This window comes from Rousettus aegyptiacus, unplaced genomic scaffold, assembly GCF_014176215.1.
Source record: "Rousettus aegyptiacus isolate mRouAeg1 unplaced genomic scaffold, mRouAeg1.p scaffold_m13_p_6, whole genome shotgun sequence".
Classification (NCBI taxonomy): domain Eukaryota; kingdom Metazoa; phylum Chordata; class Mammalia; order Chiroptera; family Pteropodidae; genus Rousettus; species Rousettus aegyptiacus.
In genome coordinates this window covers 73,818,511-73,845,167 of record NW_023416309.1, presented here as the reverse complement: position 1 = coordinate 73,845,167, position 26,657 = coordinate 73,818,511, and the positions used below count along the sequence as shown (strand labels likewise).

Below are 26,657 nucleotides of genomic sequence, written 5' to 3'. Positions count from 1 at the left end.
GCTGGAGAGCCCTGGAATGAGGCTGAGATCCACCCCCTTTCAGGGGAGCCTCACTCTCCTGGTGTTCCTCCACCATCTGTGGGTGCAGGTCCAGCCCAATTTGCGACTTTGCCCCTCCTACCGGCTTCAATGTGGCTCCTCCTTTATATTATCAGACATACATGTTATGATCAGCGGGACTTTAGATGAATCTTCATGTTGATTATTTTATAATTTGATTGCAGTTTCAATGTGGACCTGGGAAGAGGCGAATCCTGCTTTTACCTAGTTTGCCATCTTCCCTCCCAACTCCATAATTTTTTAACTTAATGCCATTTTCACATCTTGAAGAAGTCCTAGAAAATTTTGCAACTGAAAATCTTTACCTAGTACAAGGTTAGAAGCAAAAGTTGCTCAAAATATTATATGTGAAAACATACAAAAATGGCAACTAGCTTTCCAGCACAAAGATTAAATAACATATGGCACATTCATATTTTGGAATTCTCCACCTCTGCTAAGTTTCATGAGGTAAGACCTGTCAGAGAATAGATTGGATCAATTTCCACTAGACACTGGAAATTGAAAATAATCAATCTACATAGTGAAATCTAGTGTTGCATATATACACATATGCAGGAAACATCCTGATGGGAAACCTTTGATGGTTAATTTTGTGTGTTTGGTCTAACATTATGCTGGGTGTGTCTGTGAGGGTAGTTTTAGATGTGAGGAATACTTGAATTGGTAAAGCAGATTGCTCTCCCTAATGTGGGTGGGTCTCATCCAATCAGTTGAAGCCCTAAATAGAACAAGAAGGCTGACCCTCTGTTAATACGAGAGTTCTTCCTGCCTGAGCCCCTTCAACCTGGGACACTGGCTTTTTTCCTGCCTTCAGACTCGAAAGGCAACATCGGCTCTTCCCAAGTCTTGAGCCTACTGCCTTCATATGCAACATCATCAGCTCTCCTGGACTTCCAGCTTGCCTGCTCACCTGCAGAACTTGGAACTTGTCAGCTTCCATAATCACATGAGCCAATTCCTTATAGTAAAACTCTTCACATATGTGTGTATAATATATATATGTACATATATAATATATGTAAAATATATGTGTATATATATATATTTAAAATTATATATGTACACATATAATCTCCTATTGGTCCTGTTGCTTTGGAGAACTCTAACTAATACAATACCTATGTAATAGTTAACTGTGGGGAGAAGCAGAAAGGGTGAGGAAAGGACACTCCGTGAGTGTGTGTGTATATTTGAAACATTTTTTACTAATAGTATGTATTATTTTTATAATAAAAATAAAACAAAAAATCTACTTGCTTAAAGACCCTTCTAAGATTGGTTTCAGAATCACCTTGGAATATGAAGTTTAGCCACTGTGGAAATTGTGGGTGACACTCTGTGCTGGGGATATGTCTAGATCTGATTGGGGCAGCCATGCTGAAAATATTGGGAAAGGTGTCTTACCCGTTCTCTTTCTCTTAGTAAACATTTTTCACTGGCCTTGCCAGCCCACTCCACTGTTCCCAGGCAGTACAGAACGGGGTGCTCCCTGTAACCTCTTCTGGGGGAGATCCCAACTGCAGGGAAAACTGCTTTCTTTGGGAACCTCTCAGGATGTGGGCAGACCCCTAGCCCAGCCCACTTGGCTCTTCCCATACTGTCCCCCTTCCCCCAACCCCAAGGCTTTCCACTGAGCACTTCTGTTACAAGGGGTGCTTCTATACCTCTCTTGACCAGTGTCCCTCAAGGTTGGGTGTAAAGGAGCAGCTGACAGGGACTTAAACTTTCTTCCAGACCCTCTCTACTAACTCTTGTTTGCACCTTACATTTCCCTGTTCCAAATTACCAGTCCACGCAGAGTTTTAAATATTTGTTTCTTTTTGTCCTACTCCATTAAGGAGGCTGAAAATTATAATAATTACAGTAAGTGGCAAAAAGAGGCGGGATCTCAGCCTCCTCGGGATCTGAGATTCTCAAACCTCTAGCTTTCCTTAATGCGCCCTCCTCGTCCCACCCCCACCATGCTTCTGATTATTCTTGCTTTCTTCCAAATCTCCGGGTAGAGAGGCTAGGGGCAGGGTAGGGTGGGGCATGGGAGGAGAGCTGCTAGAAGTCAGGTCTCCTAGCTGGTAATGTTTTTGTCTCATCTCACATGCCCAACGTTGCACCTCCTGGCATAAATCGTCATTCCAGCGGCCATCCATCTGGATTTCAGCACAGTCTTCACTTCCACCCTCCTCATGCCCATGCCAGTTATCTGGCTGAGTGGCAGCCCAGTTCCTAGGAAGGCAAGACAGAGCTCAAACTCTGAATACTCTCATCCCAGAAACTCTCACCCCCACCTCAGAAAATCACAGCATTGGAGAGCTCAGGGAGCAGAAGCTGCAGCCTTGGAGGTTAAGAGTCTGGAGGGGAGAGGGTTGGGGAATTTGATCCATAGGGGATGGGTGGGGGTGTATTGGGACAAAAGGCCAGGTGGCCATACCCAGGCCAAACTAGGGGGGAGGGGCACTTACTTGTAGCTAGAATCGTAGTCTGTGCCATCCACCCATTTCCAGGAACCATCACTTTCAGTGAGACCTATCCAGGTATGAAAGGGACTCATGTGCTGTACAATGAATTTCTGAAAAACAAGTGGGAGGGAAGTTTCTAGTCCCTTGTACCTCCATGTAACCATTAAGTGGTTCCCTCAGGCCTCCACACCCTAATCTGCCCCCAAGCATCAGCTCCCAAGGAAACTAGTTCCTCACTTTTTCTTCTGTAATCTTAGCTATTGTTTAGAGAACATTTGCTGAGCTAAAGCACATGCTAAATGCTTCACAAGCCCTCTAAATTGGTTGCCTTAATGTACAAGTAAGGTTAAGAACTCAGAGGTAGTTGGAGAGCCCAGAAAGCCAATCCAGTTCCTGAGTTTGTGACTGCTGCCCCCCACATTACTCATCTTCAACTCACGGCAGCTACCCTGACTCTCATTGCCTCCAAGTCTTCTGTCCACAGCCTCAAACTCAATCAGAATCTTGACGCTGACCCCTGCCACCACTGTGGACTCCTTGATTTCACTCTCCTCTCAGGTGCATCTGCCCTGCTCCTGCTTCTATGTGTAGCTGTCATTTCCGGAGGTTCACCAGTTCCTGGAACTTCCAATTAGACCCACTGCCCAGAGCCCCATTATGACTTGGCTACAAAGGGTCTGGTAGTCTGTCCTGAAAATAGGAGGCTGCCCTGGGTGTGAGTAGCCCAGTCAGCCAGCTTGCAGGGGATTAAGTGAAAGTGAGACAGCTCACCAGGACTTGAGCAGACAACAGACTCCCCTGAGTGGGCTTTTCTTACAGATATGGCTCTTCCTGGTACGAGAAGGTAGCAAGGGAAGAGCGTAAAGAAAGCAAAGGGATATTTTGACCAACCTGCATACCTAGCAGTTCCCTTTGACGTCATGTGAAGAGTCTCCAACTACATTTGGAAGAAAATTTCCTAATTCTATTCTCACTTTGTTAAGGGTGAAAAATTTTCAAATGGCCAACTTCTGCTTAATGTCAAACAGGGTGTAGTTCTAAGAGATATTCTGTGCAAAGATATGCTAATGGCCAACCTCTGGTTCTGTAAACCTGCTTGCTAGTTTGATGTGGTTTTAGGCTTTATAAGCTACCCCCTCTGGAGGCTTGGGACTGATCTCCTCTAACACTGCATGGTAGAGGGTCAGTCACAGGCGGCTAACAAAGGCTCACAATTCATCTCAATTGGCTCTGTAGGTCTTAGATTTATTTGATCACACCACAACAACTTCCCATAGACACAACTAAGGTTGCAGTTAGTCACCTCATTTGAGGGCAGATGCAGTAACTTCCTTGAATTCTAGAATCCTGCAGGTAGGACAATGTTCTGTGCATAAAGGGGCAGCCCTCAGAGGCTGATCGGGCTACTGCCAAAATTCAAAAAAGTCAACAGAGATAAAGGGAAAGTGCCTAAAGACAAGATATTCTATTTGCTACTGCCTGCTGCCCTTGTCTTCTTTTTCCATCACAAGAAGCTGAATAACTGAAGGAAGAATACAAATCATCAGAACCTGGCCCTCTGTGTCAAACACCAATGAGAGGAGTCGAATAGAACGAGATTATCAGAGAAGATAGTCCAGAATTCCTTTCCCCCTATTCATGGGTAAATAACAGTCAAGAAAGAATTGTGCTCATTCATAAAAGTGGAAGAGAAGAGAAATTATAGTGGAACTTATACAAAAATAAAGAAGAGGAAGGGGAAGAGGAAGAACTGTGATATCAAAAAGAGAGCTGAAAATATATTTTGAATAAAAAGCATACTTTAGAACTGAAGGGGATGTTGGAGAACAACTTCACAACCTCAAAAAATTAAGAGGAGATAAATGATATACAATATCAAAGAAGAAAGATAAACAATGATAAGAGAAGAAACTGAAGAGAAAAATTTGAGCTATATAAAAACAACTTAGGAACTCAGCAGAAAAACAAGTTTGCGTTATGAAAGGACTGAGGAAAGGGCCCAGAACACAGGAAAAGAGAGAAAGGTGGAAGTCATGGCAACAAAATGATGGCTGAGGAGGCAAACAATGGAGCTACTTTGGAATCATGTGCTCCAGAGGAAAAGAGAACAAATGAACAAGAAAAAATACTCAAATATATGACTTAAGAAAACCTTCTAAAATGTTAGAAATCCTAACTTTACATATTAAAAGAACTCTCCTAGCCTCAGAGCAAAAATACAGAATGAGCGACATCGAGATATATCTGGATGAGGTTAATGAAATTTAAAGATGAAAAAGATTCCAACTCTTTAGATAAAATACTTAAGGAATCTGGAAAAGAAAAGAATGAGGCATTATAAACTGCCAAGTTGCTGAGAGTCTAGATCTTCATTATTCTCAACACTAAAATGATAATTATATGACATGAAATAGGTAATAGCTAACCCTACTGTAGTAATCATGTCACAATATGTAAATGTAGCAAACCAACAATGTTCCGTCAGTTACATCTCCATTTAAAAAGAAAAGAATGAGGCATGTGAAGAATGGGGCTGATTTTCTCAGCTTTCATATGGAAAATTATATAATATAAACTCCTTGACTTTTGGAAGCCAATAAGTTTCAGCTTATCATTTAAAGTTATGAAAGGAATCACTAGTATAATGAAAAACTAAGCCACATTTAGTTCAAAATACCATAGGGGAGAAAACAAAAAGAACATCTCTCACATAGCAAATGTGAGAAAACAGAAGAATAGAAACAGAAAAAAGACAGATTAAGACTGAATGTAAGTATTAAAAATAAATGAGCTACACACCTAAAAAATCATTCGATTTTTTAAAATCAAAAATAAAACTTATGCACAACCTTAAGCATGGCTGCATCCGTTGGGGAAACTCTATTAAAAATCTCACTGTCCCAGATAAATGTATTTAAATCGGAATCTTTAAACTCCTCAAGTTTAAAGGCTTACAGTGTAGAGCCAAGGGTGAGGAGCATTAATCTAAAACAGAAACTCAAAAAGGTTAGAAACGAATGCATGGACGTAGCTACATTCAGCAAATGCTAGTGAAAAGATATCGAGGTCCATTCAATTTATATTACATAGAGATAAATTCAAGGCAAAAAGCATTAAACCAGACGTTGACATTCACTTCACAGTGATGAAAGAGCGGCCCGATCCACCATGAAGTTGTCACCACCAAGAACTGTGGACCTATTAATAAAGTTAGATGAACTACAAAACAACAACAACAACAACAACAACAACAACTTGTGGACCAACTTACAGAGCACTGAAGTCTTAGCTTGGCCCATAGAGGTCAAAATTAATTAGTATTGGCAATTGCAACCTGATTGGTAAAGCAAAATATGTTTGTAATTATTCTACCAAGTAAAATATATACATTCAAATTCAGTAAATTTATTCTGGCAACATGTAGTAGCTAAAAACACTGGCTAAGGAGGCAGAGTGTCTCTGAATTCTGACTACATACTGACTTACTAGCTGTGTGGCAAGTTCCTTAGCTTTCCTTTTCCTTAGTTCCCTCATTTCTCCCTCCCTCAAAGTGAGGATAATAAGAGTGCCTACCCAGTAGGGTTGTGAGGATTAAAGAAGTAAATATATATGAAAGTGCCTGTCACATAGTAAGGACTCAATAAATGTTACCATCAATATCCTCCTTTTCAAAAACCAAACAAAAAAACAAAACTGCCCCCACCCATTCTAACAGGTCGGTGCTTCTCTGTAAACTCAGGTGTTTGGAGTGTGTCCTGGTGGCAGCACCAGACAAGGGAGACCTGGAGCATCTTGGAGGGACCCAGTAACCCTAGGTAGGCATGTCACTGGGAATGCCGCCCACTCTGTTCCTTTCACCCAACTGACCACAACATCCCAAGACCAGCACACAGCAAGAAGGGACTCTCGGCACCTCTGCAAGTCATGGCTTTAGTTCATCCTGTCTCACATTCTGTCTCCTGACCTGCTTCTCATCACCTGCTCACTTGGCTCCTACCTCTTTGCTGAGTTTCTGGCTATAATCTCCCACCTCAGAATCAGTGGCTACTCCACCATGAACCTCCCAGAGTTCTGCTGTTGGGCGCTTCCCTAGACTAAAAAAATAATAAAGCAAGCCTGATCCGGCCTCCCAGAGTTTACATTCCCCAGATTTCTTCCTGACTTTGAGAAAGGTACGGTTTCACCTGTTCCTCTCTGGAGTTGATGACGACCAGGTGCGCATTTTCCAGCTGGCAGTACTTCTCAGCCTCAGGCCAGGTCAATCCAGAATGAGAGAACCAGTAACAGCTGCTGCCATGCTCCACCCAGTTAATGGGGCAGCATTCTGTGCCTGAGAGGATGAGAGTGGACACAGGGAGATGAGATCCAGCTTGCGGTGACAAGCACACCGGGCCCGGAGACTTCCCTGAACCTACCGTTGCTCCGCAGGAATGCCATCTGACAAGCCAGGATGCGCAGATCAACTGGGAAGTGCTTTAGGTGAAAGAGCAAGGTAGCATGATCTAGAGGGACAGAATGATGGACAATATTGTGGGCAGGGTGGATGCCCCATCTGCCAGGACCCTGCACAGGACTCCAGCCTTGGGCTGGGAAAACACAACACACACATCAAACACCATGCACACAGCACACAAACCACTCACTACACACACAAACACAACACATACATCACTCATACCACATACCACACATATACTCACGCACACAGATGACACATACAACACACATTATTACAACACACATCACACATATACTCACACATCTCACACACACTCACGTAACCCCCCCCCCACACACACACACACACACACACTCAAGGGAGAGTCTCTGACCTGCTTTCAGGTCCTGTTCCTGTTTCTCCAGCTTGGCTTCTAGAGTCGCCACCTTGTCGCCTGCACTTCCTCCTGAAAAACAGGAAAGCTAAACTGTTTGTCCTCCATTCTGCCTCCTTAACATCCCTCCATTCTCACCCACTGGAGCACCAGTCTGAGTCACTGCCCCCTTCACCTGGGAGGTTGCAGGCTCTGCTCCGACTTCGCCCAGTCTCCCTGTGTTGCCACACTGGCTGGGGAACAAACCTGCTAGGTCACTCCTCGGCTTAAATCCCTTCAATAGGTCTCCATTTTCTCAAAATAAAGGCTTACTTCTTGTCTGCATGACCTGACCCCTACCCACCTCCCCAACCCACCCCTCACCACTTAGCTCCTGCCACACCAGAAGTGTTTACAGTCCCAAAATGTGCAGCGGTCTTCCTCACCTCCTGGCCATTGCGAATTCTGTTCTCTCTGCCTGGCACTAACCCCCATCAGGGTCCCTCAGCCTGGGAATCAGTGTCCCTAGAAGCCTTACCCAGCTTCTCAGGCTGGGTTATCTGCCCACAGCACCCCAAACACACCACTTTGCAGACCCTGTACTGAGCACCCACCTCAGAGTCCAGCCAACCTATGCTGGTAAACCAGCGCCTTGATAATCCAACCACCCCCGGCCCTGACCCTGGCAGCGGAGGGCGGGGTGGTGGGGGGGGGGGGATGGCAGCGCCCGCTCACCGTGGGAGCTGAGAGTCCAGATCTCCATCAGGGTGCTAGAAGAAAAGTTGCTGAAAGCTTCTTTTAGGGTCCAAAACTCCACTTGCAGCTGTGTTCCTTGTCAGGAGACAGAGGGCACAGGACAAAGGGAAGGGGGCTGTGTCCCACATAACAGACCCCACTGCTGTCCGTGACACTGTTCCCCTCAGTGCCCGCATACTTGCCCAGCACCGCCTCCACCTCTTCCCCTGTCATAGCTCTCATTGCCCACAGCACGGCCCATATCTCCTCCCCCATTGTGGCCCCATCCCTACTGGCCTCCGAGATCCTCACTTTGGGACCCAATCACACAGACGGCCACCAGCAGCAGGAGGTTGAAGCCCAGGATGAGTAGACTGAGCAGGAACCCAGAGCAGAGACGCTGCAGCAGAAGGGGCTCTGGAGGAGGCGTCCCTGGGAGAGAAGGGGTATTAGAAGGAGGGATGTTGAGATCTGATGTAATGCAAGTATCCAGGGGGACAGAAGTCTAAGGAAGTACAGCCCAGGTAGGTGGGAGGAAAGTAGAGGGGAGGGTTGTTGGGAGAGTCAATGGTCTTTGACCCCAGCTTTCAAGCATTGCACATTGCACACACACACCTGTGTACACTTGCACCCACGTGAACATATGCAAATATGCACACACCTCTACACAGGTATATGAAACACACATGCGCACGACACTGCTATTCACATGAGCTGTGTGTAAAGCCCCACTCTTAGACCTCGGAGACCTAGAGACTGGGCCTTGTATTCTTAAAATCCACGCCTGGGGCCATCACACAAGTCCAAAACTGGACCTCCCCAATTCCACTGGGATTCTTAAGTCCAGATAGTTCTACCATGGACCACTCCCCAAGAGTTACCTCCAAGCCCCATCCTCTCTCATCTCCCACTCCTCAGAGCCTCTTCTCTCACATCCTTGTCCTTCCACCTCAGAAACTCTGGTTCCACTATAAGCTCTCTCCCCTTGGCCCTTAGTCATCTTGTAGAAACCTCTCCCTTCCCTCAGTCAAGTTGAACCCTGAAAACACAGACACACGCGTGCACGCCCACGTGCATGTCTCACTACCCTCTTACACTCACTACTGAATACACGCTCATTGCCCCAAGCACTGCCCACATCTCCTTCCCATCATGGCTCCAACCCTGCTGGCCCCTGTGATTCTCACTTTGGGACCTAATCACACAGATGGCCACCAGCAGCAGGGCCTTGAGGTCCAGGAAAATCAGGCACTTCCATTAACACACATTCTCATACTCACACACATTAACATGCACATTCTCTCATACATACTCTTTCACATACTATAGCACAATTTATATACCTTCCCAAACACATACACACTGATACACACATTCTCACATGCTGACACACATGCGCCCACATCTTCACAGGCGTAGAACTGGCTTCACCCCTCCTCACATCTCTCTAGGCCTGAAGTAGCGGCTGTCCTCCCAACTCCGAGCTTCTGCTTTTGTACCATCCACTTCTAACAAAATGTTTTCTCTTCTTTGCCTCATTGCCATCTTCCCTTTCTTCCCATTGTCATCACAACCAGGTACCCTCACATCCTGGGGAGGCTCAGTCAGTGTCCCAGAATCTTCCTCCCCACGTCATCAGTTGCCACCATCCTGAGTTAGACACCAACCCTGCAAGCGACCACCCAGAGCTCTTGACCTCCTCACACCAATGACTATCACCTTGCTCCACTTCAGCCACACTCAGGACCTTATCTTGACCCAGAAAGGCCATGTCTCTGATACCTCCACTGCCTACTCCCTGCTCTGATCACTGCCTCCCCTATGTCTTCCCTGATCACCCGTGTTTCTGTCCATCTAGAAGCTATCCTTGACCACGGTCTTCCCCAACCAGCTGGAACTCCATGGCTGAGTCTCTGACTGCTCTCTCCAATATTGTCCACTCAGTGGGCCCTTGTCCTGCTTCCCAACCTGACCTATGACTTATAAACCCTCAACTCTGGGTCAGCTCAGCAATGTCTCTGCACTTCTACCCTAAAACCAGACCACCCATGGCTGAGTCCAACTGTGCCATCACCTAGCTCTGAGATCATAGACAAGTTATTCAGCCTCTTGGTGACTCAGTTTTCTTGTGTTGCTTATACAGTCTACGATAGTCAAACTCACAGAAACAGAAAGTAGAATGGTGGTTGCCAGGGGCTGGGGGAAGGGAAATGCAGAGTTGCTGTTCAATGAGTGTCAAGTTTCAGTTAGGGGAGAGGTGAAAGTTCTAGAGATCTGCTTGCACAGCACTGTGCCTACAGTTAACAAAGCAGGATTGTGCACTTTAAAATATTTTAAAGGGCAGGTCCCAGGTTAAGTGTTCTTATCACAATAAAACAAATGTGGGTAAGAACAGCAGCTACCTGATTAGATTGCTCTGAGAATGAAATGAGTTAAAACATGTGAAGTGCTGCTTAGGCAAGTGTGAAAGTAAAAGAAAGGGTCTGCCCAACATGGAATAACAGGGACTATATTTACTCTCCTCCCTGAGACAACCAAAACAAAAAGTAAACAACTATAAGAAACAACCATTTTCAAGACACTGGGCTTCAGGCAACACAGGGCAATGATCCCTGAGAGATAGGACACAGATGAGATGAGCCCTATAATTACCCCGGCTGAAAAGGATAAACTTTTCAGTCCACAGGGCAGGGAGGGGCAATCCAAGCAGAGACTAGGAGATTCTCCCAGTTGAGATGAGTTGAGAGACCAAGGAGACCAAGGTGGGTTAGACTTCACAGGACAGAGCATCCGAGGAGATGGCGGCACAGACAATCCTGGAGATCTGTGGAGGGTTCCTCTCAGGCAATCAGTTGAATACTAATCAGCACATGCATGTAAAAAAAAAAAAAAAAAAAAAAAAACTACCCAAGACCAGGAGAAAAACAATCTGAAAGGATTAGGGAACAGTGCCTGGCACTCACACAAGGCCAGGAATAGTGGCCATTCCCACCAGCCAGACAGGAAAACTCAAAACCTAAAGGGCATTTGGTAGAGGACCCATAAGCCCTTGCCCCAGTAATGTTCCATACCCACCTAACAAGTCATAAAAGCAACATCCAAAAGATCCAAATTGACTCCAAGTGATATAACTACATCCCAGAACAAAGCGAAAGAATATTTAGAGGAATATAAATATATCCAGCGCATAATAAAGTAAAATTCACAATGTCTGGCATCTAATTAAAGATCAGCAGACATACAAATAAGCAGGAAAATACATTTCATCATGAGGAGGTTAATAAATCTATCAAAACTGATCCAGAACTGATACAGAACATATTAGCAATAGCAGACAGCACATTAAAACAGATATTGTAACTGTATTTCACATGTCCAAAAAATTAAGTAGAATATCAAGGAAGATATTTAAAATTCCCAAGTTGAACTTCTAGACATGAAACTACAATGTCTGAAATGAAAAATGACACTGGTTAAATTAAGGGAAAGTTAGGTATGCATAAGGAAAAATTAGTGAACTTAAAGACATAGCAATAATAACTACATAAAAAACCAAGAGAAAAAAAATTTGTAACGGGATGAGATCAGTGAACTGTGGAATCACTAATAGATGCTTAATCGGAGTCCTAAAGGAAAGGGGAAAAAGGGGAGACAGACAAAATTTTTTGAGCAAACAGTGGCCAAAATATTTCCAAATTTGCTGAAAACCATGGGCAGATAGGACGCTTAGAAGAGTAGAAGATAGTCATGGGAATGCAGGTGATCGATGCCAGCTCACATGAAGGTAGCAGAGGCTGCTGGAGAGAAATGTACTGACGGTTGTAACCCCCCCACCCCACCCCAGTTGCCTGGCCATGTCATCCATCAGGCCTTTTGGGTGAGCTCTTGCTCCCATGAAACACAAAATCTCTGAACTCTCTTCTAGGCCTCCTGCTTAAACTCTTTTGCCTTATAGTAGGCTTGGGGAGAGTGGGCATTTTCCAGGACAATATCTAAAATCATTTTTGAGTGTTCACTGCATACCATGCATGCATCACGTGGGCACTGAGGATGCAGAGGGGAGTGTGGCCTCTCCCTCGTGCGGCCTACTGCCTCGTGGAAAGGCCTGCTGGCCTACCTTCTTACCCAGGGAAAAGAAGCCATTGGTAGGAATGCCTGTCCCTCCTGCCCATCTCCCACTCTCACCTGCAACAGCACTAGTCCCCGTGGTCTGCCAGCCTCAGGAAGAGGGGTATTTCTTCCTAACCCAGGCTAACCAATCAACCTCCCTGAAATCCTAGCCCTCACTCCTCCTGTCTCCACAGATCCGTACTCCGTAACTAGCACCTACACACCTGAAAACCCCTTCCCCACCCCTGGGTACTGTCCTTCAGCCTAGAACAGCTCAAATCTCTTTTGCCTTGTAGGAGGCTTGGGGAGAGTGGGCATTTTCCAGGACATATCTGTGTCCATTCCCCCACCCATTCCTATTCTCTCCCTACACACATACACACTCTCCTGAATGAATGTCCTTTCCTTGCACACACAAATGTGCATGCACACATACAAAAGCACATGTTGTTGGAACAAAGGTTGGAAGGAAGAGAGGAGGAAGTCATCTCCAGGTTCCACTTATTCCCTCACCTCTGGGCACATAACCTTTCTTGGGGTCCAGAGGAAGGTGAGGTCAGGGGCAAGCAGAAGTGTTGACACCTCACACCTAGAGGGGCCCAGTCCCTGCTCATGAAGTGAACAGGACAGAGACCTCAGAGAGTCAGAGCAATCAGGAGTGACACAGGGGTTAAGTGAAGCTGCAGAAACTGGATACTTGCCTTTCCAAAATCCATCTTCTCTCCTGGGATTGTGTCCATGAGCACCTGGCTCCTCACCCCTACCGAGCTGGTGGTCGTTTTCCTCGGAATCTAGCTGCTGGATGTCTTGAAAGTCCTTTGCCATGCTGGGTCCAGGGCTGGAGCTACAACCTGGGGTTGGGTCGAGGCTGCTCTCAGGGCTGGGGCTGAGTTCAGGGCTGATGCTTGTTCTAAGTTGCTAATTCAGGTGGAGGCTGATGATGGGGTTGCAGTAGGGTCAGAGCAGATCGAGCCTACAGCTTGGTTTAGGTCTGGAGGTGAATTTGGGGCTGAAATATATCCAGGTTCCGTCCCTTCTCGGATGATTGCTTAGGCTGTGACATGGCCAGGAAGGAGCTTTCCTTCCACACTCTCACAGACCAAACCATCCCACATCTTCCCATCTGGTCTCCACTGCCCCTGAACTAGGGTATCCTTAATCCCAAACATCCCCAGTCCATAACCTTGGTTACCTGTTAAAGGTGAGAAGGGCTGACTCCTGGGTCCCTCAGGCAGCTCAAGGCCCAAGGTTAAGGAGGGCCTGGAGCCAGGAAAGTGAGGCAGGCAGTGCTAGATAAGAGAGAAGAGGAGGGGAGGGGGGTGGTCCAGGACAGAGCCCTGAAGTCCCTGTGTCCGAGTGTCCAAGTATCCAAGTATTTTGAATCTGACATCTCCTGACCCCAGAACTTTGGACGGTAAACAGAAGTGGAAATGGAGTTGGAACTCAGGCAAAGCGTTGTGGGGGCGGGAAACAGAATTGTCTCTGTTCTTCCTGGAGAAGGGGTCTCTGGGTCTGTCCCCTTCACCCCCATAAGCTGGTCATCTCAGTCTTCATTGCACAGTTTGGGAGGGGGCCAAACCAGGAGGGTGGGGATGCAGTTTCTGGTTTTCCCTCTGCCTCACCCCCCTTTCACTTCCTGCTTCTCAGATTTCTCAGAATTGTTGACCCTGACCAGGTTCAGAGGGGCTGGTTCTCTGTTCTTGCCCAATCTGGCATCCGAGCCTCAGCTCCCACTTCCTACGGGCTCTGCGCTGACCATTTTCACTCTCCTGGTGCGTAAAGCCCTTGGAGAACCTGAAGTGCAAGGGTAGGAGGGAGACAGGTGGCAGAAGGCAGCCAAACGTGGGCGGGAGAAGTTTAACCTCAGGTAGCCCCTTGTGTGGCCCATGGCAACACAAATGGTTGTCCTCACTCCCAGCCAGTTCCTCTCCTAACTCTCACCACACGCCAGAAGGTTGCTGCATTCCACAGGGAAGAAAATGGAGCCTCAGGGAGATTAAGTGACTTGCCCTGGGTGGAGGGGTCAGAGGGTAGGGAAATTGGGATGCAAAACAAGATAAGAGGAAAAAAGTCATACCATAGGAAAAGGGTCTTCATATTCCTAAGAGGAAGATAGGGTTCCAAAAACAAGAAATATAACTGTATACTCGCTCTAACAACAGACGGGATAAAGACACAGTTCTCATCTCTGATTTTTCAAAGCTTCATCAAACTTGGGCTGCTTACAAAATAGCCTGTATTTCCTCTTGTGTTAAAACAAAAACCTGTGCTTTTCTTCTTTTTTTTAAATGACTTATAATTGACATATAACATTATATTAGTTTCAGGTATACAGCCTGTGTTTTTCTTGTGGTAACTTTCTAACACACGTGGGGAGTAGCCACACATTTCAATATCCTGACATTCCTATGGAGCCACTAAGGCAGTGGTGGCTGCTTTGCTATCTGACTGTAACTCGCAGTAAGAGGTACATTCTACAATTTGAGAAATATGTTCCACAGCGTGATACAGAACACACATGCAAGCGTTTGCGCACATGTGCATATCTGTATGTGCCTGGCACATAGAAGTGTTCATCAAATATTTATTGAATGAATGAGTGATTGAATAAATTAATGAATTTGTAGATGTATGATCGACATGTAAGTTCCATAAAACCATGCTTAACTTACTACTTGTATTCTACTTCATGACCAACTAAATCAAGTTTCCAATCCATTAATGGGTCACAAATCAAAGTCTGAAAACACTGTCATGAGATCCCAGTCTTGGCAGGGAAGTGGTTTTAGTTCTGAGATATAGTCAAGAGTTTAGCAAAGGGATTATCAACTTCATATCGAGGTTCGCCAACTGCTATCCAGAGATAGAGGGATTCTCACTGGCCACCACCTCCATCCAACTGATTCTTAGTTTCAAGGCACAAGCCCCCACGGCTGGCACTGGTGGACAGAAAACAAGAGACATCCTCTGCATCCTACTTCTCCTTATTTGAAAGTCAGCATTTTAATTTTCCAAACATTGACATATACTCGAACTATTTCTGAAGTTTCCACATAGTCTCATTACTTTTTTATTGGGGTTTTTCTGATTTTGAATATAAAATCCCATTTTATTTGGTTGATTTTTGTTTTTGTTTTTGTTTTACCTCAGGCACAGAAAATTAGGTTAGCTGATTTCTGAGTTCACGACACCCAATCTTCCTCAGGGGTCTGAGCAAGACCTTTCTCCTGTTTTATTACTTTCCCTCATCCACTCTGTTTCCCCACATCAATTCCTCTGCTTTCCACCAACAGCCTAAATTGTGTTTGCTATATGTGATAGTCTCCAAAGATGGCAGACATCAACTTCTCCCTTCACTGCATGTGGAAGTCAGACCACCCATCCAGAGGTAGAGTCTGTTTCCCCTTCTCTTGAATCTGGACTGACCATGTGACTTTCCTTAACTAATAGAAAGTGTTAGAAGTGGCATTGCCAGTTCCTGGTCTAGCCTTTAAGAGACTTGGGAGCTTCAGTTTTCACTCTTGGAAGCCTGCCACCACACTATAAGAAAGTCTAGCTATCTTATTAGAGAAATCTCACAGGGGAGGGAGTGTTAGAGAGGGGAGTGGTGGCAGGGGGCGGGGGGCAGGGGTAGTCATGTGGTGGAAAGGGAGAAAATGGAAAAGAGGCCACACAGAGGGGCATGAGGCCCCTGATATGTGAACAAAGCCTTCTGGGAGCTTCCAGAACAGCCCAGACAACAGTCGAATGCATTCAAGTGTATAACCCTAGCCAATACCACATGACCCACCTGGTCTAGCCCTGCCCAAATTTCTGAAGGAGAGAATCTTGAGAAATAATACATAGTTGTTTGTTCTAAGTCACTGAAATTTTGGGTTGCCATGTTATGTGTCAGTAAGTAACTAAAATAATATACATTCTTGAATATGATGTATCCTTATAAAATTTGTAGTGATTTAGTTTGTGTGTCTGTTTTTCTATATATAAATGGAACTTTTATAAATCTCATTTGTTTCTGACCTTTTTCAACCAATAATAAATGTTTAAGATCTGTCATGTTGCTATTTGTACATCTGATTTGTTGCTACGAACCTATTCAATGGTGTGTATCCATTCTGGTTTATCTACCCAGTCCCCTAATAATGAACCCTAGGTTCTCGCCAACACCCAACTACCACAATTAACACTGTGATTAATGTTCCCATCATGTTCCCATGTGGAACATGATAAAAATTCCCTTTGAAATATATTCAGGAGTGAAATTGTGAGGTTGAAAGTATTCTCATGCTTAATTTCACTGAGTTTTGCCAGACTGTACATTTTCCAGAATGGCTGTGTCAGCTGACAGTCCCACCCCCAGCATATAAAGTCTCCCTCTTCTGATTCATCTTTCTCGGTATTCGATATTATTCAACTTCCCAATTGCTGTCAACAATCTAATGCCATCTTACTCTTATTTTGTGTTTCCAGTTAAGAGTGGTTTGATCATTTCTTCATCTACTTCCTAATAATTTGGTTTCCCCTTATATGAGCTGACTTTTCATGTTATTTTATCCATTTTTCCATTGGGTTTCCTAAATTCACTTTGTTGAGTAGCCAGAATTTCTTGTATATTTTAGATACTTGTTCAGAAAACAATGGTCTTTTGAATATACAAATATTATCGTTAAAGCCAAAAAAATAACAGAAGCTTCGGAAGATAAAATTTGGAAAATCAGGAAGAAAAAAAAAAGGACAAAGAGATTTTAAATTTTTTTAATGAGAAAACAGATAGCTAAATTGGGTGGGTTTTTTCCCTTGTCTCATGTTTTTGTGTATATTTCCCACTAGAGAAACTCTCCGAGCCTCTCTTCAGACTTCCTCAATCCACTCACTCCTCCCCATTGGAAGAAGCACACCTGGCTCAGCCCCATGGGGCTTTCTCTGGTGTCTCTTTGCCCATCTTTTAATCTACTTTCTTCCAGGAGTCACTGCTTTGCCAAGCTCTGCATGAGACTCAGTAGATATGTCTGCCTAATTCTAGGATGAAATAGTAACAAGCCCTTATGATTTAAAGTTTTAAACCAAATCCACCTTCACTGATTATCAGCAATAAAGCTAACATCTTAATATTCATTCATGTGTATACTACATCTTAGTTTTCATGTTGGTTTCAAACTTCAGAGAAGGAGTTCTTTTTTTACTATGCCTGTAAAAACCCCACAAATAACATAAAAGGTCAATTTGGAGAACCAACATCCAATTAATATAAATTCTATAAGATAAAATGGAAGTAAAAGGGAGAAAGTTATCAAAAAAATAAAATGAGAATATTATTTAGAATTAAAAGGATGAGTCTCCAAATTTAGATAACCTATACTAATTGCCCAGTTTTTCAATGAAAGATGACCCAAAGCATATCATTATGAAATTTTAGAATACCAGAGATAAAAAGAAAATTCTAAAAGCTACTGGAGTGGGGAAAATATCACCTACAAAGAAAAGAATGAGAATGAATTCCACTTCTCGACTGTTAAATTCAACACTAGGAGGTGACAGGAGGGTCCTTTCAAACCACCCAGGGAAACTTTTACAGCCTAGAATTGTACAAATGATCATTGGCATGAGGGAGTAGAATAAAGAGCTTTCAGACATACCAGTGCTCAGAGTAGTTATGTCCTACTTCTACAATATTAGGAAGTACCATAGAAAGTGAGAAGATAATCCAAAAACAAGACATGTAGAAGAACATTTGAATATGAGCCTTTTTCAGTATTATGAAGTAAAAATCTTATTCAGCTCTTTCTGTATTTCTGCCTACAGGTTGACTTTTTTTTCCTTATAATGTTAACTAGTGAAATTTGAGGGCCTGGCTTTAAAAATGCCAGTCATCATGATGAACATAAGAAATCTAAGGAAGAGATGGAGATTCTCATTTGATAGTCTGTTAAAGTAAGAATGTTCACAAGCCTAACCATCTTGTTCTCCTTTGAACTATGAAGACCTAGGTGGACCTTTATAATTCTTGCGGACGTTTTCTGTTCTCTGCAACATCATTTCTCTCTTTGGAAGGCTAGAGACTCCCAAGAATTTAAAAGAAATTGTTGTCATCAGTGGTAAAAATTTTTTTTAAAAAAAAAGGTGGGCAAGGAGACACCAGAGAAAGCCCCATGGGGCTGAGCCAAGTGTGCTCAGTAATAAGGCAAGCTTCCTCCCATGGAGAGGAGTGAGCGAATTGGGAGCAGTATGGAGAGAGGCTCAGAAAGTTTCTCTAGTGGGAAATATACACACAAAAAATTTCTTCCCTGATAATTTATTGCACTTGGAATCTCTAAGCAAGGACATGATTCTTGTTTCAAATTAGAAGTGGCTCACTGGCCCTTTCCTCTTCTCTTGGGCATGATGGAACAACTAAGGGCTATGACTCCACTGAATTAATGCTTAGCAAGTAATTTAAATTAACACTCAAGACATTCAGACAGTGGCTAAGAACACCATAAAAAATTTGACAAAGTTTTAATTTTAAGAAATAGAAGATTGTTATAAAGACGACATTGCAAGATGAAAAAAATATTTCCGTATATTTCCAGTAAAAGCAAAAGACACTATATAAAAAAGAAAATATTGTCGTATTAGAATAGTAGGTTCTGTAGGACATGATATTTACATAGACATAATGTGGATGCTTCATTTTTTAACTAAAGATACTGCTATAACTACATTTGGAAGATGGCAGTGACACAAGAGAGGTAATTTTCATTTCTCACAATAAGAAATAAATAGTATAACATTTATAAATCTCCTCCTCCATTCTGTCCAGTGGTCACATTGCATAGGGTGGGAACAATAGAAATAGTTGGAGGAATTTTGAAAAATAATTGTTCTTTTACTTTATGAAAAAGTTGGCCCTGGGACTTGGCATGACTTTTGCACTGGTAGAAAGCCATTTGAAAGTACATGATATCTTAACACTTTGTGAACCCAAGTCTCTACTTCCTGTATTCTAAAGTATGTTAGCTAGAATTCTGGGAATCGCAACCATAGGAGACCATGGAATCTATTGTAATCATTGTAACTGGAAATAAGGAGCAGATGAAAAGAACTCAGGAAAGCCAAGTTTCTGGCTGAGACGAGCAGGTGGCTGGTGGTGCCACTCACCAATCGAGGAGACCAGGAGGAGATCTGGTTTGGCAGCAGGGGCAAGAAAGCTGAACATGGGTTTAGCATAACGGTGGTTGATTCAGATGGAGCTATTTAGGAGGCAGTTGAATACAGATGAATCTGAAGCTCAGAGGAGAAGTCTGGACTGGAGGCCAGGAATCACCAAAGGTAACTGAAGCCATGAAAGTGGAGAAGAAGGTCTAGGACAGAACCCTAAAAAACACTTACACTGAATAGATGGACAGAGAAAGAGGTCCTGGAAAGGAGACTGAGAAAGTGTAGCCAAGAAAGTGAAAGGAAAATGGGGAAGGGAAGCCAAGTGAAGAAGTTCAGGAAGTGAGACAGTCAGTCTAAGATAAATATCTGAGCTTGTGTATGTCACTCTATTCCACTCCCTAATCCCACAGCAAGATGTGGTGTAGATAAAGGTGAGCAAAGGCCAGAGCAGCCCAGGACTCGGGTAGGGAAGATGGTGGAGAGACTCCTATCTGAGGAATAAATAAAAGTACATCCAAGGAATGCCACAGATATCCCTGCCCTGCTCAAATGGTGGCCTCTGAGGATAAGGGCAGTCTGGGGTGCCAAATTCAATCATACTGAGGTCTGCAAGAAGTGCCATGGGCACCCAAATCCCTCATGAGCCAATGCCCTCCTCAGCACTTGTGGCTTTTGCTCAGCAGGGCACTCTGGCCCTAAAGAAGGCAGAAGTCATGTCAAGCTTGGCTGCTAACCATGCTAACAGCACTTCTTAGAGAACAAGTCACTGCCCAGTTCCTTCTATATTGTCACACAGATCCAGAGATCAAACTCTTTGAAACATGAAGAAACTTCCAAAACATCAGTGACTGTCAGAAGGTCTGCCCTACGCTTTATGAGCTCTCTAAGATATATTCACACACACACACACACACACACGTAAACTTTTACTTTCTCTTTCCACCTGGGTCTGTATTTTGAAGAAACAGCCACTTTCTAACAAAATCCATCTCAGCTCCAATGCTGAATAAAAATAGACATTCCTCTACAGGGATGGGTGTTATGGACTGAACTGTATTTCATTAGCCCCAAAATCCATATGCTGAAGTCCTGACTCCTACCTAGGATGACTGTGTTTGGAGGTAAGGCCTTGAAAAAGGTAATTAAGGTCAAATAACATCATAAGGGTGAGGCTCTAATCCAATAGGATTGATGTCCTTATAAGAATAGGGAAAGACACCAGGCTTGCACACACACAGAGGAAAGGTGGTGTAAGGACACAAAGGAAGATGGCTGTTCACAAGCCAAAAAAAGGAATCTCACCAGAAACCAGCCCCGCCAGTGTCTTGATCTTGGACTTCCATCCTCCTTAACTATAAGAAAAGAAACTCTGTTGTTCAAGCCACCTAGTCTGTGGTATACTATATAGCAACCCAAACAGACTAACACTGGGCAGAAAGACAAAATTAAAAATTGGACGTATGAAAAGATTCAGCAAGTCAAAAGATAGAAATAAATCATAGGAATGATCCTCTTGAAATAGACTTACCAGCAATAAACAGGGTAAAGTTTTCAAAATATGTCATAGAGTTTATTTGCTAAACAAATTAACTTTCGCTTTTACAAAACGAGAGCAGGAATCACAAAAAGGAACAATTGATAACAGAAACACAATCCTGGAGGATGTAACATGATGGTGGATGACATCGAAACACAATAAAGGATGTGAAGAGCCAACCGGTAATAACAAGAAACCACATCGGTAATTTACAAGACAGAAGTGGTACAATTTCTCAAAACTTCTCAAAATTTCCCAAAAAGAGATCTGTGCACCCATATTCTTAGCAGCATTATTCACAATAGCCAAAAGATGGAAACAATTCAAATGTCCAGTGATTAATGAATAGATAAAATGTGGTAGATACATATCTCATCAAATATAAGATGCCATCAATTGTAAGTTATGCCATTGTTCATGTGCCGCTAAATAAAAACAATGACAAAATTATCGATCACGTAGAATTTCTATTATATACTTACTAAAAGAGCTTTTTTTAGACTTACTTAGATTTATTTTATTTTATATCCCTCATATGCATACATAAATATTGGTAAAATTAGTTGGTTCAAAATATTCCTAAAATTTCTTTATCTGCCGAATCCAACTCTTCAGAATCATTTTCAATTTGGCATCATCAATGTCCATGTTTTCCCACACGACGTTGTGGAGGCAGAATTTCTTAAAAGAATATTCCATTGTTATTTCCAGGATTTTCTTCTGGGCAGTTGACATCCATTCTGCAAGCTTCCTTTATCTTTCCAGAAGATGTCAACAAAAGGTTCTCAGACAAGATTCTGGCTTCTCATTCTTTTCATAAATAATCCTTAAACAGTTAGTTGCCTGAAATATCAAGGCATTGCAAAGATCAATCAAGCCTTCAAGAGCAACAACCAGTTGGAGCATGCACGGGCAATGACATCTCTGTCACAACTATCGCCTCTATGGAAGCAACTGTGAGACACCACCAATTTTAAAACACCCTAATTTCAGAGATGTTAACATATAAAAATGTATGTCATAGAAATAATAGAAATATGGGATAAATAAGATAATATTGAATGTCAGCTGTAATTTAAAAATAAGTAAATAATGGTTTAAAAAATAATAAAGATAAGAAAAAAAGAAAAGACAGGATAATAAAAATGATAAAAGGCATGTAAGCTAGAACCACTACACCCAAAACACATATCAGAATTATAGAAAAAGAGTCAAAAATAATATAGAAAAAGTAACTTAAGAAAAAAATAGAAAATATTCCCCCAAGCTGTATAAAGCCTAGTCTCCTGTTCCAATGGATTCATCTAGAAATTTGTCCCTAATTTCTGAAGCAAATGTAACCCCGTTTGTTTCTTCCTTTTCTCATGTATTCGATCAACAAATATTAGTTTACTATGCTTCCAGTATTACCAACAACTCAGAACACATGCATTTTGTATTATGTTAGTGCCCCAAACAAAGCCAGCACGTTTCTTCCTCTCTGATAGTGAGCATTGTGTAACTGTGTCTTTCACCTCAGCTTCCAGGAATCTCAGAGTGAACCAAGAGACTCAACAGTAACTGCATTTCTCCTCTTTATCTTTTTTTCCCTATCTTGACCTCCTACTTTTATTTGTTTCCCCTGGTCCATAGTCTCTATTTTCAGATATATTTACCATATTTCTGTTATGTATTTTTATTGCAAATCTTTCAACTACTTCTAAAATGTATGTACCCCTACCACCCCCAGCAGCCTACCTGCTCCTCCCATGTCCTCTCCATGGGAAGCCCCAGGACCAGCCTTCACACTTCTCTCTTCTGCAGCACCAGTGAATTGCACATCACACCCATTTAACCTTCTAAATATTTCTGCAACCCTTACTACAACTGTCACAGATCAAGGTCCAAAATTGTCACTATTTTCCCATAATTGAATTTAAATCGCATCTCAAGCCTCCTTTCTGCTTTGTAGCAGAAATTTTATTAGAACAAGATAGAAATACAGTGTTAACTTTTAGCAACAACTGGAGACATGGAAAAATAACTTTATTCACTTTCCCTTTGCACCACCTACCACCCATCACCCCACCACACACATTTAAGAACAAAGGACTAGATACAAACCGCCAGGTTCAATGAAGACCAAGTATAAATGGAAACAAGTGGACTTTGTGAGCCAGAGATGGATGTTCTTTGTAATAGAGGATGGATTTAAAAACAAAAACAAAAAAGTGAGCTGAAAGGAAGAAGAGAAGACATTTGGAGGAGAGAGTTTCTGCAAATGAGAGGTGCCTTACCCTCCCCCTTTCTGGGGGAAGGAGGAGGCCACATGGCTCCGCATGATGTGAGGGGCTTCCAGGAGAACTCTCTCAGAAGTTTTAGGGACAATTTCACAAATAGAATAATAGGGATGCTACTCCTAAGGGCCAGAGACTTGCTTTGCTCAAAGTACAAAAGAACCATTCCTAGTTAAGGTGAGGGGAGTTCTCTCTTATCAACCTCACAGCTCTTGGAAGACTGGACAAGACCTTCAAAAGTTCCTGTAACCCCACAGTGTGAAGGCAAAACATGCGTGATCAGGGAAACAAGTCAGTGAGCTATGACAGAAATCATCTGGCTGAACAAAAGGAATTCACCCAGACGAGGACACAGTGTAGACCTCTGTGTCTAAGAAGAGATGGTGTCCCCTCATGGGGTCAGCCTCATGGCAAGTCAATCAGACATCACATAAATGCCTGGTAGAATTGGATCTTGCTCAGATTGAATAAATGGCAATTCTGTATTCATCTGAGCAGTAAAGTAAGTGAAAGTAGTTGGGACCTTAGTGGTTGTGCATAATTCCATCTATTCAAATCTGACTCCAATAAATTATGGAATAGATTGAACAGACCCCAGGGAATGTAAGCTGTGAGTTCACTCCCATCTTAGCAACTAGGAAAGGGCTCAGAACTTCACCCTGGGGCCCCACGAGAACCATCCTCCTCCAAAGCAGCCCGAGCCCCATATCCCAGTCTCAGGAATCCAACCAACAAGAGACTCGCCCCACTTAACATGGAACGGTAGTGCTCTTCCTTCAGGGAAGTGTATTCAAAACTCGGGAGATTTCAAACTAAATACATAAATGGCAAAATAAGTCAAATACATGGTACTAATATTTTTGCATTACATTTAACAGTAGTCTATATTTCATATTGTAATGTCTAAAAAATTTGGTGTGCTAAAAAATTTGAAATTAGCCTTGGGATATCAAGTTCAATATAAAAGTAAATTCTTAATTTTAGTCCTTAATCTGTGGTTTCATTTAAAAAGTATAAAATGATTTGATGATGTTTGTAAACAGTATTGAAATGTTTACGAGAACTTTAGTTTCATTATGAATATTAATTTAACTTATTTGCTTAGTTTTTGCTTGTTAGGTCAGGCATTTTAAAGTACTTCGAATGTGTAAATTCAGTTTAAAATATTTCCAGGCATTTGACTGCGTTGTGAATGGGATGGATTACTTAAGAGAGTTTTGTTTCTCCAACTCATGGTATTATGCAATAATTAATGAGAAAGTGAAGTTGATGGCTCTTATTTTGCTCAGTTTAAAAAAGAATAATCACACTTATATAAATATGTAAATATAAATCATACTTATATAAATTTATATAAATATAAATCAAACTCATAAGAAGCTTAAAGAAAATGAGTTTTAAAATGTATTTTAACAAATTGACCACTAATTTTTTTTTTAAACAAGGTAACAGAAAATAGACTTTTCTGTACACAAATGCCACCACAAATATCAAAAATTCACCTTGTTATTAGGGTGTACATGCCAAGGGTCCTGGGCCCAGGGCAAGCTGTCTAGAAGAATGTACCACCCATGCCAAGAACACCGCAGTAGAACCCACCTTGCACTCCACTCTTGGCAAGCAAATACATGGGGCAGATCAGGGTTCCACCAGCGCCAGCCTGAGAGTCTGAGAAGGCCAGTGTCCTACTTTGGCCACCGCATTCTCACATGAGGAGGCTCTATTTCCATCACCACCAAATTGTCCCTCCCATCTTCTCTGCTCTCTTTTTCTCCATAGCACTCGTCATTTTTTAATACATTATGCTTTTTTGGCTATTTAGGTTATTATCTTTCTGCACATAAGAGAATGCAGGTACTATGAGAGCAGGGGCTTTGTCTCATTCAGTCCTAACTCCACAGGCCTAGAATGGTACTTGTACATGTCTGCTCCCAATAAGTATGTACTGTGTGAGGGAATGGATGGATGGCCCTTGATTCTCACTGTCTGTTTACATGTCTCTCTCCCTGTCTGGATTCCAGCTCTTTGAGCTCAGGAACCACCTTACTCACTGCTCAACCTCCATGCCTAGCACTGTGTCCTCCAAAAAAGTGAGAGTCCAAGCTATATAAGAGTGATCCCTATGTAACAACAGTATAGAGAAGATAATGGCCTTTGGAATCAAACAGAAGTTGGAATTTTGGTTCTGCTACTTACTAGCTCTCAGTGAACCATGGACAAGTTAAGATCTCTAAACCTCAGTTTTTTCAGCTGGAAATTGATATAATAATACCTATCTCTAGTTGTCTTTGTGGGAATTAATGACTTGGTGTGAGAAAAGGTGTCTAATACTAAACCTTTACACAAAACCTATCTCACAGTAGGTGCTCAAAAAAATCTACTCCCTTACTCCTTTTTACTTCCTCCAATTGCCACAGAGAAAGCTCTCCTTTTCCCCTGATCTTCAGGCGCTCCATTTGCATCTACTCCCCTGGGGTAGATGCCACAACAGGAACTGAGAAGCCTGGCAGCATCTGAGCCCCAGAGGAAAGCCCCAGCTTCCAACAGCTCAGGCAGGGGATGGGAGCAAAAGAATGGGTCTCTGGCTGGGGATCTGGAGACATCGATAATTTGGGGAACCTAAGGACAGGAAGCGAAAGGAGGCATGGGGAAAGAGGGAAAGAGCAACTTTCACCTCTGGCTCCTTCTAGGCAGTCCACGCACTCCTGAGACACAAAATGAGGAGTCAGGAAAGCCAACAGGAAGGGACAAGGGGAGAAGACTCACCCAGTAGGAAGAGAAGAGCCAAAATGGCCCCATCTGGGCAGGGTCACACACTCACACACTTTTGCCCCAATGCCTTGAGCCCTATCATTCAGGAGAGATAATCCTGCTCCTGCCGGGCTAGTCCCTAATCACTGGCTATGCTGGTCTCATTGTCTGTGTCTCCTCCCTAGCCATGATCACTGGGGTTGGGAATGGGGCAGGGGGTGGGGGTGGGGAGGTGGCTGTAGGAGGGAAGCCCATATCCCTGTATCTCCAGTGGAAGCACTGGGAAAGGCAGTATGGGGGCAGAAAGCCCCATTAAAACTTCCACAACAGCAGCTCGAACACCAGCTTTTTGGACCAATGTTCCCAGAAAGTAATGACATCCCTACCTGACCCATCACCCTCATTTGAGAGAACTATGCTGAGGGGCTAGCAGATTTTAAAACTTTGTGCTTTTTCTTCTTTTTCTGTGAAGCAGTGTTCTCTTTCTCCCTGAAAGCTCCTATTGATATCGTGCCTCCCTTAATTATGGCGGCCACATCTATCTACATCTGCCTTGTCTCCAGCCCTGTTGATAGAGGCCTTATTCTCCCAGCTTTGTTTACAAACTATGTCACCCAGGACTTTCTGTGAGGTGAATACACTGTGTTGAGAGGACAGATATTCTCTTAAAATCTCACAACGGCACTAGGAGGCTGGAATGGTTCGAACTGTCAAACATATTGAGGGTATTAGAGAAGTAAAACATCAAAGAGGACGTGACAAAGGCAACAGTCAGGAACCTTCC

At 43.0% G+C, this 26,657-nt stretch overlaps 1 protein-coding gene across 2 annotated transcripts; it reads right to left on the bottom strand.

Moving 5' to 3' along the window:
• Positions 1–1,860: 1,860 nt before the first annotated feature.
• Positions 1,861–13,569, bottom strand: ASGR2 (asialoglycoprotein receptor 2). Of its 2 annotated transcripts, XM_016142079.2 has the most exons (9): positions 13,365–13,569; positions 12,874–13,023; positions 8,375–8,494; positions 8,063–8,158; positions 7,349–7,420; positions 6,932–7,018; positions 6,701–6,846; positions 2,520–2,626; positions 1,861–2,283 (listed from the first exon to the last, which is right to left on the bottom strand). In XM_016142079.2, the coding sequence occupies exons 2-9, from the start codon at positions 12,995–12,997 to the stop codon at positions 1,995–1,997; spliced, it is 1,041 nt and encodes a 346-aa protein (XP_015997565.2). In that variant the 5' UTR covers positions 12,998–13,023; positions 13,365–13,569; the 3' UTR covers positions 1,861–1,994. The 2 variants fall into 2 exon arrangements, with proteins under 2 accessions (XP_015997565.2, XP_015997566.2); XM_016142080.2 differs by lacking the exons at positions 12,874–13,023; positions 13,365–13,569 and adding an exon at positions 9,782–10,887.
• Between the last annotated feature and the right edge of the window lie 13,088 nt (positions 13,570–26,657).